Here is a 17,682-nt window from a genome sequence, read left to right as displayed (position 1 = left end):
ACAACTCCCATCTTTTAACGTCTTTTGGTATGACGCGGCCGGGGTTCGAACCCACGACCTCCCGGTTGTGAGGCGGACGCTCTACTGACTGAGCCAACACTCCGGTACTCATGCGTATACATGTACATTGTGTCCGTGCAGTCAGTAATGAATTTTATGCCTGTAGTCTTTACCAATCAAAGGCCTAGAATCTTGATATGCTGTTGATAGCATTACGCAATAATTCTGCATGCATCACTTTTACCCAAATTGTTTTCCGAAACAAGCCATACTTGAATGATTTAAACCAACTGCTTTTACTTTTGGTGCTGTCAAAATAGGGGAAGTCATTTAAAAAGAAATTGAAGGTGAATTTGAGAGAGTACTAGAAATTTGATATGATGGTTGATGTGAGTGATCATGTAAGTAATAAAGACTATATATCAAAACCTGACCATTGGGCGGTTTGCTTTTCTTCTTTAACAAACTTAAATCAAGAGAATTTAAGATACAAATGTAATAATTAAGTTGATGGAAAAATATTTGTTTGTAATGGAAGATGCTTTATTTACACTCCAGCACAAGTAAGATAGGGCTTTGTATTCAACTGGTTAAAATTGTTTTTAACGTACTCTCATCTACCATATGTTTCTATTATGAGACCTTACCCTTTTGTTTTATCATATTTCAGAGTGTGAAGGGGGTACCTTTGGTCTGGATTGTCTTCAGCAATGTCATTGTGCTCCAGAGGCTTGTGAGAAGGAGAGGGGTCTTTGCAAGGGACAATGCCTTGATAGCTGGATTGGACCATACTGTCAAAGTAATTATACCCAAAATAAGTGTTCTGGTTTGTCTTTTTAATTGGTCAGCTTAACAAGGTTTACATTAAAAACAACCTTATATGTTATTCACAATCTTGTTCCAGAACATTGTAGAACAAGGAGTTTTATCAAGTTTAGTTTAAGCAAATTTATTTGTAGAGCTCCATGAGCATCAGTACCTTGCGGATACGGACGCTACATAAATATCCATTATCATTGTGATTATTATTTTGTTTTGTTACGGAGACTTGAAAATGTTCAAACAGATTTGCAAACACTCCATTTTACTGTTTCTTCTGTAAAAATGTCCCATAAATATTTGATGAGGTTTCTCCAAGCTTATACACGCAGTGATTGGAACTTTAGTGTAAATCTGACAAAATTCTGCAGATAATTATCCGTTATTGTTAATCGTTTTATAAAGCGTTTTCTCAAGTGGCTAGACATCATGATTAATAACAGAGAGTGGTTTTTGAATGTGCATTTGTGATTTGCTTGCCTGGAGTATTGCATTGATATACATTGAGCAATTAGATTTTGAACCAAAAAATCAGATTAAGATTTTCCCTTGTGTAGGTAGGTACACCTGCATGTAAATGTGTAAGTGTATATTTTTGTTCTTGCTTAATTCTTGATACTAATCATAATATCATAAATTGACTGGATTACTATCTTCTAGGGTTTTCGACGTGTAAAGTTGTAATAAATGTTTTGTTTTTTAGCTTTGTTTTTGACAGGAATTTCACGATTTTTAGTAATTGGATATTATTTCCAATATAATCAAATTTATTCTTTGCTTTATGAATACCAAATGAATATGAATAGTAAATGTTTAACAAAAGTGCATGTAGGATTTGTTTGCCATACGTATTGTCGCTATAGTACATGAGGCAAGCAGATTTTAAATAAAATCATTGGGTTACAGTTTGCTCTGTGTCGATGTACATAATTTAATGTTTACTTTGTTCTTGACAGGAGTATCAAGACTGGTTCCAATGAGAGTAAACCCATATCAACCATCTAGCTTCACATGTTATGTTGAGGGTATCCCACTTCCTGATGCATCCTCAGTTGATCTTTACAGACAGACTGGAAGCATCAATGACACGGAAGGAATCACCAGGAGATCAAGCACTGTCTCAGGGTCAGAACGAGCTGTTGCCTTTGATGTTAATAGTGTTTCTCCGCAGGAATATGGTGGATACCAGTGTACTATTTATAGAGACTATCCAAGTACGCTTATTACCAACGCAACTTATGGTACGTGAGCAAACTGCGTGATATTATCAGTTTACAGTATGATATAATTTAGCTTATGTACTGCGAGATACCTGATAACTAAAGAGCCTGGATTCTCTCATTTTAAATGAAAAGTTACTTTCAGTCATTTATGTTTGCATAATTGATACAGGGAACAAAAACAGCATTGTTGTTATGTTATGACCTTTCACGAAATCACAAACAATAATCAAACAATCATATAAACTAAGCTGCAAAGCACATGTCCAGGCTTGAATAGTTTCAAAAAATAATTGAGCTCGGAAAGCATATACATAACATCAGACAACTATTCTTAGAAAGCAGACATATTGGTCCGAATTCACAAAGGAGGTTTGTCGACAAACCTAGGTCAATGTGCGTCAAATGACTCGTTTCGATGCGTTTCAGACCAAGGTTCAGACAAACCTTGGTCTGAAACGCGTGAAAACGCGTCTTATGACGCACATAAACCTCCTTTGTGAATTCGGGCCCGAGTGTCTATTCTTCCCATCCATGCATATCTGCCACGTAATAATATTTTGTGACGTTACGTAACGACACGTAGGTCCCACGTTATTTGACATGGTAAATTTATCAATTTTGTGAAATATTCGCTTTACCTTCAAGTAAGCACCATGCATGCACTACACCCGAAATGTCAAAGTGTGGGTTTTCAGATACTGACTTGAAGGTAGAAATCGCATATTGCCTCTGATATTGACTGTTCAGGTGATTCCAAAATGTTTGTTTATTTTCTTTTTTTGTTCAGTTCTGCCAGTCATAGAGAAAGCACCAGTGATAGTGAGCACCACGTCAACGACAGTAGGTCTTCGATGGAATACATGGTCTGAAGAAGATGACATAGGTGATCCTCCTCTGATAGGGTATGATGTCTTTGTAAAGAGGAATGGTGACTGGGTACATGATCAGAGACCAAACCAACTCACAACATTAGCCATCGTTATTAACCTGAAACCCGACACCGATTACAGGTTTCGTGTAGCAGCAGTGAGGAAAGGAACAGGTGGAACGGGACCTTTGTCGCCTAGCAACACCACAACAACTCGCTGTGGAAGTAAGTTATAACATGTTCGTAATAGTTCTATGGTTATACTCAGACGAAAAATAATTGGACGTGCCAGGGGTTCGTCATAATTTGGGTTAGGGTTACGGTTAGCAAAGTAAAAATGTTGACGATGCTTATTTTTCAAACTTGTTCAGCTTTTACAGCTATCTACAAGAGAGTACACGTATTACATTAATAGTAAATTTGGGATATTTATGCAATTTCCAATGATTGAAGGCTCTTTAACTTACCTAAATTTATGAGTAAATTTGTCCCGTAGAAATGATTGTATTTTCAATTCATGCATGCTCCTTTTTAATTGTTCTATCGTTCTAAAAAATGTACACAAAAATATTCTTCTACAAAATATGTATTTTCCCAAATATGTTTATAGCATATTTTATTGTGTTTTGCCTAAGATGGTTTCATGTTCGACTTGCTGACATTTAATTTAAACAACATTAAAAGTACTTGTTTTAGCAATGTATGATTTTACCATGAGGTGCATGGCAAACAAACCAACTTTCAGAAATTGTAGATAATCTTAACTTCTATAAAGGACTTGATAATAACAAACAGACACGAGAAAAATGATAAATCTGAGGTCTTCCTATAAGTATGCGTGGAAAATATCTGGTATATTGTACATGGGTAAAAACGTAATACAAAACAAATAGTTGTCATTGGTACAAATTATTGCATGATCTTAACAATTTGATGTAAATGCTTATATTGTAGATGTAGTACAGATTAATTGGGATGATATTCAACAATGTGAAGATATCAATATGCATATGATACCTTGAAAGAAAAATTGATGGTTATTATTGAAAAATATGCGCCTCTCAAGTTTACGGAGAATACGAAAACAAGAATCCCCCTGGATGACGTCAGAAATATAGGACCTTATTTGTGGGAAAATCTAGATCTTTTTATTGATAACATAAAATTGAATGAGGTAATTGTAAGTAAATATCTCGGGGTACACTTGCATAACTCTTTAGATTGGGATACAAAAGTATAAAATGTGTGTAAAAGTACTGTGAAGAATTTCTTTTGGTTAAAAAGAATAAGACATTGTAAAAAGTAAATTCGATTATTGTGATGTTCTTTGACATAATTCGAAGAAACAGAATATTAAAAAAATTGCAAATTTTACAAAATAGATTACTTAAAACAAAAATGAGACGGGAAAAAGATATTCAACTTGACTTTTGTATGAAAATTTGATTATGGATACCTCAGTTTTGAGACGTAAAAAACATGTATGTATGTATAATGTATAAAATTGCAGACCAATTAAATCCGGATTTTCTTTTAAGTAAATTTAATTTTAAATACACTTCCTAAAGCTTAACAAATGCTCCTCGTATATTTACATTAACAAGAATAAAGACATGCTTCATGGTGTAAGACTAAGGAATGAATTGCAGGTAGAAACTAAATGTAAACCAACTTACTATGCTTTCAATAGGAGTTTATGATATTTTGATATCATGTTTGACTGTAGAAAACAAAGGAAATGTGTATGTTTTATAGACGAAACGAAACGATTTAATGAATTCATCTACTCTAGGACCAAGCCATTTAGTATCTTCTATATAATTTTAATTTCAGAACCCAGTGCTTCTCCAACTGGACTATATGTGGCAGCCATCAACCCTAAAGAGCTAGAGGTGACATGGGAGGTATGAACTGTTTAAGAACAGGTGTTTGGTCACTTAGTGAAATGTAGTTGGATGTAAAGACTCGTCCTGAACACAAAATGCATAACTATTATTAGTCTTTTTTGTACATGAAGGTAGAACCACATGATTAGGATATGAAGATGGTAAATACATGTATAGCCTTGATTACACACAATTTTACCTACAATTTCCTCGAAATATGCCAAGTAAGAAATACTCCACATCACTAACTATCATACCTTGGGCATTTTGGATGTTTCTTTACGTACCTCAACGTTTGACGACATGAAATACGTCTTGAGAAGAACAAATACTGTTAGCTTGTTGAAAGTATGAGCTGTTTTGGTAATAATGAAAGGGAGTTTTGATTTTATTCTACAGAAGGAAGCAAGTATAAGCATAGTTTGTAATCAAGAGATTGTTGTTAGATATGCAAAAAGCTCAATCACATTAATTGCAGCATCCTTATTAAAGCGAGAAATTATGGACATCAAATCAAAACATCTCATAGGTTTGTTTATTAGTGTGAAAGTAACTTCTTTTTGTATGTGGTTATGATGCATGTAACATGTATTTTCACCTTGTGTTTCAGCACCTCCCCTCGGAATCAGCAGAATGCAGGAGTGGAGTGACCCATTATAATGTCTACTATGCTGCCATTGGGTCAACTTCTTCAAACTCTCTCATGGTTCGAAATGATACGAGCTCCATCACTATACGAGGGTTGGAAACCTATCAGGACTATTCCTTTCAAATGACTGCATCAAATGAAGACGAGGAGAGTGACAGGAGCAGTGAGATTATCGGCAAAACACTTGAAGAAGGTTCGTGTTTATCTTGGGGGTGTCTATTGGTGGGGGTGGTGGAGTAGTTGCTTTGCCTGTTCAACGACATAGTTAATATTCTTGTCGATGTCTTTGTCACAACCTTCGTCCAACATGACTTTTTGTGTTGATTTCACAATTTACTTTCAGCTGCATCTACAAATCTAATTGATCTTGATAGAGTGAGTGTCATTTTGTCTGCTTGACTGCAAACTGTATGGTTCGATTTATATTAATTCATTTGACCCAAATCGAGGAATACAGTTTTGTTAGAATTAGACCACAGCCTATTACTTCTGTGTTAAACTCAACTTCAAATGATTCTTAAATCCAGCGTCGGGTTAAATTGTTAGTGGAGTATGGACGAGTATGTTTACGCATTACATATAGTCGCAGATCCTCAATAGCAATGATGTTTACAAAATATAAATAGAAGTGTTTTTATAATAAACTACTTCTTTCTGCATCATATACGTCGTATACATGACTGTTTGAGGCATTAGAGCAGGCGCGGATCCAGGGGGGGGGGGCGAGCGTGCCTTGCCCCCCCCCCCCCCCCCGCAAAAAAAAAAAAAAAAGAGAGAGAGAGAGAAGAAAGGAAAAGAAGGGAAAGGAAAGAGGAGAGAAAGGGAAAGAGAGAAGAGAAAGAAGAAAAGAAAAGGGGGAAGAAAAAGATCGGGGGGCCGAAAGGGCCTTGCCTCCCAGGCTGTTGCCCCCCCCCCTCCCCCATCACAAAAATAAGAGAGAAGGAAGGAAAGGGAAAGAAAAAAGAAAAAGGGGAGATACTGGCGAACTGATAGGGGGTTAGGGGGCTTGTGGGAAATCAAATTTAAACGTGGTTTATTTCTAATTCCATAACGGTAGATTACAAATAATGCTGAAATGACATAATTTTCAGAGATTTTTCCTCACTTTTTAGTAAATTATACGTTTTTATGTGACAAATTCCTAAATTTACAGCCAGGCAAGAAATGTAATTCTTGAGATTCCTACATGTCAGGGCCCGAGGAATGGCGGGGATCGAGAGCCTCGAGCCCCCCCCCCCCCCCCCCCACTTTTTTTGAAAAGGTATATTAAAGAAAAATAAAAAAGAAAGAGAGCAAGAAAGAAAAAAGAGTTAACTGCCAGTGTCAAAAAATAATGAGGCATCAAAATATGCTCATCTGACCGTGATTAAATGCCTAAAGCCCACAAGCTTCCGGGGGCTCTGCTGGCCCCTGGATTCCAACTAGGGCCCTAAGGCGGGCCCTTAGATGCTCATCTGACGGTAATTTAATGTCTAAAACTCCTAAGCCTCCGGGGGCTACACCGCCTCGACCCCACCAGGGGCCGTAAGGCGGGCCCCTGAATGCTTATCTGACCGTAATTTATAGCCCCTGAGCTTCTGGGGTCGGACAAGTAATCAAAATATGTTTATCTGACCGCAGGCGCGTAGCCAGGGGGGGGGGCTGTGGGGGCGGTCCCCGAAAATTGCCGTCAAAATAAAAAAGAGAGGAGAGAAAAGAAAGAGGGCGTAGGAATAAAAAGGAGCAGACAAAGAACATCTTTGAAATTCAGACAAGGATTAAGAGTAGAGAACGGTACAACGCATCGTCTTCTTTCTCTAATGATTTAATAAAACGTCAAAGCTTCCGCGCTTCGCGCAGGAGGGGAGGGGGAGGGACTGAATTCAGACAAGGATTAAGAGTCGAGAACGGTACAGCGAATCGTCTTCTTTCTCTCACAATCTTATGAAACGTCCAAAATTGTGCGCTTTGCTCGGTAGGGGAAAACTGAATTCAGACGAGGATTATTATCGAGAACATTATAACGGATCATCTTCTTTCTCTAATGATTTTAATAAAACCTAAAAGCTTCCGCGCTTCGCGCGGGAGGGGGGGGAAACTAAATTCAGACGAGAAATTTTTTTCGAGAACGGTACAACGAATCGTCTTCTTTCTCTAATGATTTAAATGAAACTTAAAGCTTCCGCGCTTCGCGCGGGAGGGGGGACGAATTTAGAGAAGGATTAAGAGTCGAGAGCGGTACAACGAATCGTCTTCTTTCTCTAATGATTTAATGAAACTTAAAAGCTTCCGCGCTTCGCGCGGAAGGAGGGAGCCTGAATTCAGACGAGGATTAAGAGTCGAGAACTCTACAGCGAATCGTCTTGTTTCTCTAATGATTTAATGAAACGTTAAAGCTTCCGCGCTTCGCGCACGAGGGGAGGGGGGAACTGAATTCAGACAAGGATTAAGAGTCGAGAACGGTACAGCGAATCATCTTCTTTCTCTCATAATCTTATGAAACGTCAAAAATTCCGCGCTTCGGGAAAAACTGAATTCAGACTAGGATTCAGAGTCGAGAAAGGTAATACGAATCGTCTTGTTTCTCTAATGCTTTTAATGAAAATTAAAAGCTTCGCGCGGGAGGGGGGGGGCCTGAATTCAGACGAGGATTTAGAGTCGAGAACTGTACGACGAATCGTTTTTTTTCTCTAATGGTTTAATGAATCGCAAAAGCTTCCGCGCTTTGCGCGGGAGTGGTGGGGGGAGGGAACCTGAATTCAGACGAGGATTTAGAGTCGAGAACTGTACGACGAATCGTCTTTTTTCTCTAATGGTTTAATGAATCGTAAAAGCTCCCGCGCTTTGCGCGGGCGGGGAAAAACTGAATTTAGACGAGGATTATTTTCGAAAACGGTATAACGAAACGTCTTCTTTCTCTAATAATTCAATGAAACGTCAAGAGGGAGGGGGAACTCGCCCCTCCCTGCACCCCCCCCCCTCCCCGCATTACGTCACTGCTGGTCACCATTACGTACCAATATTTGGCTCGCATAATTTCACATTTGGGGCCCCCCCCCCCCCCTAAGAAATCCTGGATCCGCGCCTGCATTAGAGTACTATTTCCTAATGTCAATAAATATCCATTGTAATTCAAACTCTGTTTTTCTTTGTATACAATTAGTCGCTGTAATTGCACTGGTAATAGATAAGACGTTAAGACGATACTAAGAATAGGTAATGGATATTCTGGAATATTATAAGTCTACCATATTTCACTGTGATATTTTTATGAATACTTTCTTCTAATCAGTTGCACCTACTCCTATCAATGTGGCTATACCGCGGAGTACTACAAGCTCCTTCACTGTATCCTGGTCTACCCCTCTACCATCTAACATCAACGGTAACATCCAGAAGTATATCATCCGCTACAAGGGAACTAATCCAGATGTTGATGGCACTTATAAGATGGAGGAAGTATTGACTAGTGCATTTGATGGAGAACATACTGTGGTAAACCTGGCCAGTGAAATCAACTATTCAGTTCAGGTAAGAAGTTTTGACATCAATCATTATGACCCAACGATTAAGGGAACGTTCGATCTCTTCATATTTTAGTACAAGCATTCCATATATACAATATTTTAGAATGAGCTGTTAACCTTAAGCGCTGTTGGAGAAAGTATATACTTATTTAGATGAAATCACAAAGTGATCTCTTTCATATTTGTGCCATTGATCTAAAAAGCATTTGCCAATTATAGACATGATATTGAATTTAAACATATGGGGTGGTATTCTCATAAGTTAAGCCGGGACTAAGTCCAGACTAAACAAGAATTTTAGTTCACACTTTTATGGAATGCTAGGTTTCATCTTCCTCCTTCAATATTCATGACAAAGATAATCTACCAAAGACTTTTTGGAAATTCAGTTCATACTCATATTATCTTTTTCTTCCCATTTCATTGCAAAATTAATTTTTGGAGACTTTTCATTGAAGGATTAAAATAATCTGTAAAGGATAAATGAGTTGACAACAGGCACTCCATAAAAGCGTGGACTAACTTAGTGCGCGCTAACTTAGTACGCGCTACCAGAATACCACCCATAGTGCTTATAGTGACTGATATAATGAGGACACTAATGATGATTGCAGATATTTTTTTTAGATTAAAATTGCAGATGTTTTTTCTCGAGTATATGAACAGTTATCTTATTATATATAAATTGGATTTAATATAAATGAAGAATATTATTTTTTTGTGCGTTTATGATGTTTGTTTTGTCATTATTTCTGCGAATCCGTTTTTTTATTTCTATGTTTGTCAGGTCCGTACTTTCAATGAAGCTGGTTCTAGTAATTGGTCCGAACCAGTGAGTGCAAAGACCACCCTCTCAGGTAAAAGCATGAATTGAAAGATACTTCTTCTACCATGAATGACTTACTTAAAAACATTGTGTAGGTAATGTAATTTGTTTAAAGGTACTATGTCCCATTTGAATCACAAACAAATTAAAAGGTTAATTTCTAAAGGCATTTTAAAGATAATACTAATTTAGAACTTCCCTAAAAAAGGGGGGGGCTTGAAAATGTCTTTAAGTGGGAAAAATAACGTCTATTAGTTGTCAAATCGACTTAAGTGCTACCAAGTCAGTAAGTAATAATCTGATTTTCAGACCATTGTACCGAATGGTCGTACGTTTTGTGCTGCACAAAGATTCAATCAATTTAATTTTGGCAATTTCAAGAAGTGGGTTCTGGATGTAGACAAATGCTAATGTACCCTTTACAGCTCATTTTATGTATTTTATTACCAAAGAAGAAGAAAAAGCCAATCAGTCACTCAATAATTTCTGACAGTGAAGTCTAGCAAATAAACGGGGTTTCTTGCATAATTTAAATATTAGGACACTGCTAATGTTTACATTTCACAGATAGGACATACATTACATATTCATAATTCCTGCAAAGTTCTACAGAATTTGATGTTGGCTGCAAAAGGGACATAGTATCTTTAAAGGATGTAGAAGTAAAATTGAATTGGCATTTCATTTATTGTTCTTTCATTTTAGTATGTTGTTTTGTTTTAATGCAGATGTTTTTACATGCTTTTTTTTTTCCTCAGCAGTGCGACTTTGAGCATTCGATTTAAGGAGGAATACGTGCATTCCAAATATAGTTTATTATTATTATCATTATCATTATTTAATAAGAGCTTCATAATTATCATAATAAAGTTAGTATTAAACCGTCATATATACCAAAATATGAACATAAATATGTAGCTTTAATACCATTTTTATTTACATCTTCATAATAATATTATTCTTTGTTCTCTGTTTGATTTTCTGAGTGCCTTTGGAAAAGTTGAATAGTCTGCACTAATCATGGACTATTTAAAATAAGCAGATATGGAATGTATGAGTCCAAACCAATTGATTACATCTTTTTGTGAAACTTCATGAAAAGAATATAAAAAAGTGTCATTTATGAACCCTAAAAAAATCCAGACAAAATCAACACAAAACTTTGTGAAACAGACCAACAAATGGTTTGCGTAAGTCATGACAGCATAATTACATTTATATTTATTTTTGTTTGTGCTAAAGGTGATGATAATGGTACCAGGATACCACTAGGAGCTGTGATAGGGGGTGTGATAGTACCCCTCGTTATTATCATCATAATACTAATATTAACTGTGGTCGTGATGTATAGAAGGTAAGTTAACTCAACAACAGTAGAAAATCCAAGTGAATTCAATGCCACTGTCTGGTAACATTGTTACAAAAAAAGATTTTTTGTTGTTGTTGTAAATTTGACATTCAAAAAGATAAAATTATTGACCATCTAAAGTGAGACAAAACAACAATGGATAAAGTAATTGCAGGATTTTCCGTATTCTAGAAGCCATTTTTTGTTATATCTACAAAGAATCGTTTATAATGCGTTTGAATATTTTGTATGATAAGGGGCATCCAGAATCACACGCATGCAGCTTATCATGGACCTTCCTACTTCAATTTTATCGAAGCTGTGTGTGTATGTGTGGAGGATGTGGGTGTGTGTATGTAAATGCAATGATGTTACAAAGGCGAAGGAAATAAACGTTGTTTTGAATTGAATCTCACTTCCAGGATCAAACACAGACATTTAAACGCTGAACCAGCCGATACTGCACATGAGACCTCCTCCAAGCATGGGAACCCTGCATTTGATGGCTCAGACACCAATACATACCAAGATCTTACTGCAGACACATCAAACTACCAGAATTGTGCCGACCCTCAAAGCTATGAAGATCCCATTGGCCACGTTACCTATCATGATGTCATATCATCAGATCCGGGAGACATTTACGCAGAAATATAGACTCAACCCAAGTATGGCTGAGGGGTATGGTGCCAGCGGTGATACATGCTGGATCAACAATAATGAACATGGTATACAGTACACATAGTTTGGAATACATGTATTCATCTTGATGCTCATACTTATTCATTTGCATACATGTTTTTTACGGTACTAATCAATGGTTACAATAATTATAACGAAACTTAAATAGGCATTTTCAAAATGTTATAGAAACAGTTTATATGTTATGTGATTTTAGATCATCACTCGCTTGTAAATAAAGGAAGGAAAGGGTAAATGTATGTCTAGGTTCTTAAAATTGGCTTTCATTTACAATGCACAGGTGCCAGTTTTTAATTATTAACTACTGTTGTAGAGGAAATGTTTTAGTTGTTGTTCACTTTAAGTTGTGTAATCATTCTATTTGTCATGTCATTTACCTCTTGTTTTCCTTTCTTTTAGACGTGTACATTTGTAAAAATATTTTGTTGTAAGCTTATGTAACAATATATATATTATTCAGTACAGGGCCCGTCTTACAAAGACGGGGCCCTGATGTATTTCTCGCTCTCTGTGTTCTCTGTATTGAATGAAATATAAAATCTATAGATAGGTAAGGGTTCTCCAAATTGGCTGAATTGGAGGTTATTCATTGTTGTTTAGTGGCGGACAACTTTTCCAACTTTTATTAAAATATATTACTCAGGAGGGTCTATTCTTTTTAGAGGACATGCTATTATCCACTAATATATTTTAATCAGTGCCCCGAAGGAGAATGCACTTGGGAGAAAAACTGAAATTAATCATATTTGTGTACACTACAATCAATAGATTTATTTGCATAGACCTAGTGATCTCATATTTAAAACATCCAGAACTTACTTGTTACCGATCCGATTTATTTCACACCTTCGCCATTCTGTTATTTTCTGCTTTCAACCGAATGAACTTGGTACCATGGATGGATTGCCCCGTGAGGGAGTCCTCATAGATTTATCGTATATGCAATTATTGGAAGTGTAGGACTGAAAGAACATAATTATGCACTGTACTATAATATTAGTAAACTAAGAGGTAGTTATAGTTTCGTATACGTACAATGCTAGTCAAGTGTAGGCCTGAATTATATGCACTGTACTTTTTTTCTGTTCCAATTATTGAACCTTAAAACGAAACAAGTTGTCAGCATATGAATAATGTCATTATAGTACATTATTTGTGATGTAATTTTGCAATTTATTATTAAGCAATTAAAAGCTAATTCTGAGAACTGGAGTCTATTAAGACTATGTGACCTATGTATGTCGGCGGTTTTCAGAGTTGAGGAAAAAATCATGCTTGATGTGTGTGTGTGCGTGTGGGGGTGTGTGTATGGGTGTGCGTGTGTGATCGACATGGCTTTGATCCTGGGGCCTCACAGATACGAGGCCAATGCTTTGCCTCTGAATCATGACTCTGAAACGTAACCCCTAATAGGAACAGACTGAGTTCATAGCTCATCACCTCTGCTGGTTCAAGTTCCCGTGTTTGTTAAACTACCAGGAACCGTTGAATATCAGGTGACCAAAAATCCTCCAATCGAATGGCAAGGATCTACTTAGATGTTATATAATATATCATATAAGTTTATTTTTGTGTCATCTTGCTACAAAATATCAATAAGCAGTTTTATATGGTAAATACGGAGTGGGGAGGACTCCTGGATATTGGACTCGACGCCTTGCTGGAATGCATGGTTTTGCCCCACCCCCACCCCCCCCCCCCCCCAAATTCGACATTTGACAGAGGGAGGATATGAAAAATTAGCTCAGCACTGCCTGAATATCAAAAGCCATGGGCAAAAAAGAGCTACTTTAGAGTTATACGGGTTTTCCGCCATAGCGCCCTTTGCCTGTCTTTTGGGGCACTTTAACACTTGTAATAACTTCAATATGGACGCGGTAAAATAAGAGAAACGAATAGCGAAAGTTTGATACAAATCAGCCAATAATAAGGGAGTTACGACTGTTTTAAAGGCATCGTTTAACAATGTTTGATCTGAGATGCATGGCCCTACGCAGGCGCGTACGCAGGATTTTTTCAAGGGGGGGGGGGGGGTTAACATTTATAAATCGGGCCGAAAATTTCGCAACGACTCAGACAGCTGTTGAATAAGCGGGGTTGGGGGGAAGGAGGGGGATAAGAGGAACACTTTTTCTTTTTTTTTGGTCTCTAAATTTGAAAATTTGACTCCGTTTGGCTCCGTTGGGGGGGAGGGAGGTCACCTGTTTTGGTCAGTCATGGGAATAATTTTTTTTTTAATTTTTTTTTATAATTAAAAAAAAAAATAAAATTAAAAATTAAAAAAATACAAAGGGGGGGTTTTGGGGGTTTGGGGGGGGGGTTACACACAAAAAAATACTAAAGGAGGGGTTTAAACCTTCCCCCCCCCCCCCCCTGTGTACGCGCCTGGCCCTACGTATCCCCAGTGTCGGTGATATAGTATAATATTGAAGACCTAAAAAAAAAGGCGCTTAAAAATGATCATGAAATGCCTCAAAAAAGTAAAAATCTTTGAGTGACCGGTTTTAACATACTCATTATCCCAAATTGACTGTAGTGTTATAAAAACCGTTGGAAAAATGAATTCTGAAATTTCGTATTCCAATCATAGATATCTTGATAATCAGACAGGCGATTGGCTTGCAAAAGTCACGGGATTCATGTATGACCTAAGGGTTTGTAATTATGATCCCTTTAAATATGAGATCACCAAATCCATGCGAATCTCAATTTGGCAGTTTATTCAGTCGATTGTGACGTATTCTCGGAACAACTTTCCCGTAGTCGTCTACAAAATTATCATTAATAATAAAAAAAAAAATATATATATATATATATATATATATATATATATATATATCTTTTAAGTACCTTATCCCTTGGGGCACTACTCAAAATATGTTATGGATAGCATATTATTAAAAGTCCCCTACACAGAGAAGACTATCACGAATCATACATTTGTTTTTTAATTGAAATTTTCTTGTGTTGAAATCAATGAAAAAAGAGTCATACACTTCGTCACCGTAAAACATACCGATTCGACCAAATTGAAGTGTCCATACGTATAATGATTACAACTGTCAAAAATGTATAACTTTCTTCATTTTTGTCCGATTTAATTCGAGCTTTGCGTCTGCTTCTTTGATTTTCTGCTTTCTTTTAGAGTAGATGTCTTTTTAGGTTGGATTTACTTTTAACGAGACTAAACACCAACATAGAGCAATTTCTCATTTGCCTCATTGCGTCAGAGAATGGCATGCACAGCTCTGATTCAGGTTCTTGATTTGATAGCTGATCCTTTGGCACGCCAGTGGCTTATAACAAAATTAACGAATAGGAGGAGAAGAACCAAGTGGGCGGGTGGGGAGTCCCTGGCTTCTGTTACTACGCCAACTTTATTCTTTGTATAGTACTGGCGCTAGTTACATTTGGTGATATATTTTCATTTGAATTTTTTTGTTGTTGTTGTTTTTATTTCCGTATGATAAAAATCAGATACAAATACATATAAAAGAATCATACAAAGAAAAAGGGACCGTATACGGCTGGTAGCCCATATTCAGCTGCAACTATAATTGTTGCTGCTGGTCTTCCATGGGGCCAGTTTACAATATACAAAATACAAAATATACATAATATTACAAATTAACAAAATAAATAAGTATCAGTCGAAAACATAACACAAATACTTAAAGGGAACAAAAAACAAAAAACAACAAACAAATTTGAATTTAATTGATTATTTAATGAGTTTCGTGTGAAAATCTTTCAATAGTCATCACTATTATCAATATCACTCATTTATTTCATTATCATATCATGCTCATGATGATAATCATTACATAATTTTGCTATTATTAATAAATATGTAGTCACAGGCATCATCGTCATCGTCTCCAGCACCAACATTGCAATCATCAGTAACATCGTCATCACTATTATTTAGCATCACAATCTTCTTCATCATCACTATCAGATGAATGATTATCACCAACATCACCACCGCCATAATCGCCATCATGCTCATCATCTTCATCATCACCATCATCACCATCGTCATCATCAATGCCATTACTCACCATAATCTTCATCTTCACCACCTCGCCACTACCATCACCATCACCACGACCACCGTCATCACCATCATCATCATCATCATCATCACTATCATCAATACCATCCGTCACCATTATCTTCATCATCACTACTATCACCATCTCGCCACCACCATCACTATCGCCACAATCATCTTCACCACCACCACCACCATCATTATCATCATCATCATCATCATCATACTTGTTTTCATCACTATGATATGTTCAATACCTCTATTTCCCATAGCGTTTCGTTGCCACCTTGGTAGATCACTTCCTGTGCCCATAGCGAGTGGTCAATCCAGTCTTATCAACTCATTCACAGTCGTCTCGAATTGAAGATGGGACATTTTTAGATTTGTTCTGTCTAAGTTATCTTGAAATGCCTTGAGCGTAAGATGATATTGGTCTATCCTGAACAAGTGGATGTGAGAGTAATTTACAGCAGTTTTACATATCGTTTTAAAACCTTCTCAGAAGTCAGTCATCCAAGCAACAATACATGGGGGCTTTTAGATTGTTCTACCCTGTCAATAAGTGTATCTTTTATTTTAATATCCAATTAAAATACGAAACCATACAGGTTCAAGCTGATATCTTTCAAAGTTTAAAACCATACAGGTTCAAGCTGATATCTTTCAAAGTTTAAAACCATACAGGTTCAAGCTGATATCTTTCAGTTTGAGTGACTGTCAAATCACATTTGTTTTCCAAAAAAGGTTTGTCCATCAGCGGCATACATCGGACCTGTACTCAAAAACATCAGCGGCATACATCGGACCTGTACTCAAAAACATCAGCGGCATACATCGGACATGTACTCAAAAACATCAGCGGCATACATCGGACCTGTACTCAAAAACCGTTCAGCGGCATACATCGGACCTGTACTCAAAAACATCAGCGGCATACATCGGACATGTACTCAAAAACATCAGCGGCATACATCGGACCTGTACTCAAAAACATCAGCGGCATACATCGGACCTGTACTCAAAAACATCAGCGGCATACATCGGACCTGTACTCAAAAACATCAGCGGCATACATCGGACCTGTACTCAAAAACATCAGCGGCATACATCGGACCTGTACTCAAAAACTAAAGAGCTTACTTTGCTTACCTTGTAAATAAGCAGTAATCATCATTCGATGGTATTTTTATAGCTGTTCTCGACTTCTGTGTTAACCTTGGGAGTATGGTTGTGCTGTTTTTGCAAACGAACTTGTTGTATTGTCTATCTCTTATTTATTCTCAATCCCTCACCCCACTCCAATAAGTGACGTGCATGCCAGTGTAATAAATAAGGTATCAATATGCTCATGCGACCGTAATTAAATGCCTAAAACCTCTGAGCTTCCGGGGGCTCTGCCACTTGCATGGACCCTACAAGGGGGCCCTAAGGCGGGTTGGATGCTCATCTGACCGATACTAAATGCCTAAAAACCCTGAGCTTTATGGGGCTACGCCTCTTGACCCCCGCCGGGTCGTTGCCCCTGGACCCTACACCAATTTACGTTTCACTTAAAAAGGTTCCGCGGGGCCTGCATGTGTGCATTTGTATGTTAAGTGTATGCATTTATATCTACAATGTTTATGCAATACTACTATTAAAGATGATTATGCAATATTTCCGTTATGTGGTGATGTGCATTTATAACGTCTACATCAGTCAGACATAACTTCGAAAAACCGAGTACAGGAAAATACTCAACAGGGAGTAACACTTATTGAATATAGAGTCCTCTACGTTCAATGCGAGGCAGTATGTACAG

At 37.2% G+C, this 17,682-nt stretch overlaps 1 protein-coding gene across 1 annotated transcript; it reads left to right on the top strand.

Annotated features, from left to right (window-relative positions):
* The first annotated feature begins 2,993 nt into the window (after window positions 1–2,993).
* Window positions 2,994–13,039, top strand: LOC105440970 (ephrin type-B receptor 4-like). The gene is made up of 7 exons (XM_030981219.1): window positions 2,994–3,135; window positions 4,744–4,814; window positions 5,407–5,638; window positions 8,717–8,955; window positions 9,739–9,808; window positions 11,020–11,131; window positions 11,548–13,039. Exons 3-7 carry the CDS (start codon window positions 5,500–5,502, stop codon window positions 11,780–11,782), a joined length of 795 nt encoding a protein of 264 aa, XP_030837079.1. The 5' UTR covers window positions 2,994–3,135; window positions 4,744–4,814; window positions 5,407–5,499; the 3' UTR covers window positions 11,783–13,039.
* The last annotated feature ends 4,643 nt before the right edge of the window (window positions 13,040–17,682 follow it).

The sequence above is a fragment of the Strongylocentrotus purpuratus genome, unplaced genomic scaffold, assembly GCF_000002235.5.
Source record: "Strongylocentrotus purpuratus isolate Spur 01 unplaced genomic scaffold, Spur_5.0 spur5_scaffold_11, whole genome shotgun sequence".
Lineage (NCBI taxonomy): Eukaryota > Metazoa > Echinodermata > Echinoidea > Camarodonta > Strongylocentrotidae > Strongylocentrotus > Strongylocentrotus purpuratus.
The sequence above is the reverse complement of the archived record's forward strand: the minus strand, read 5'-3'. Positions and strand labels throughout refer to the sequence as shown.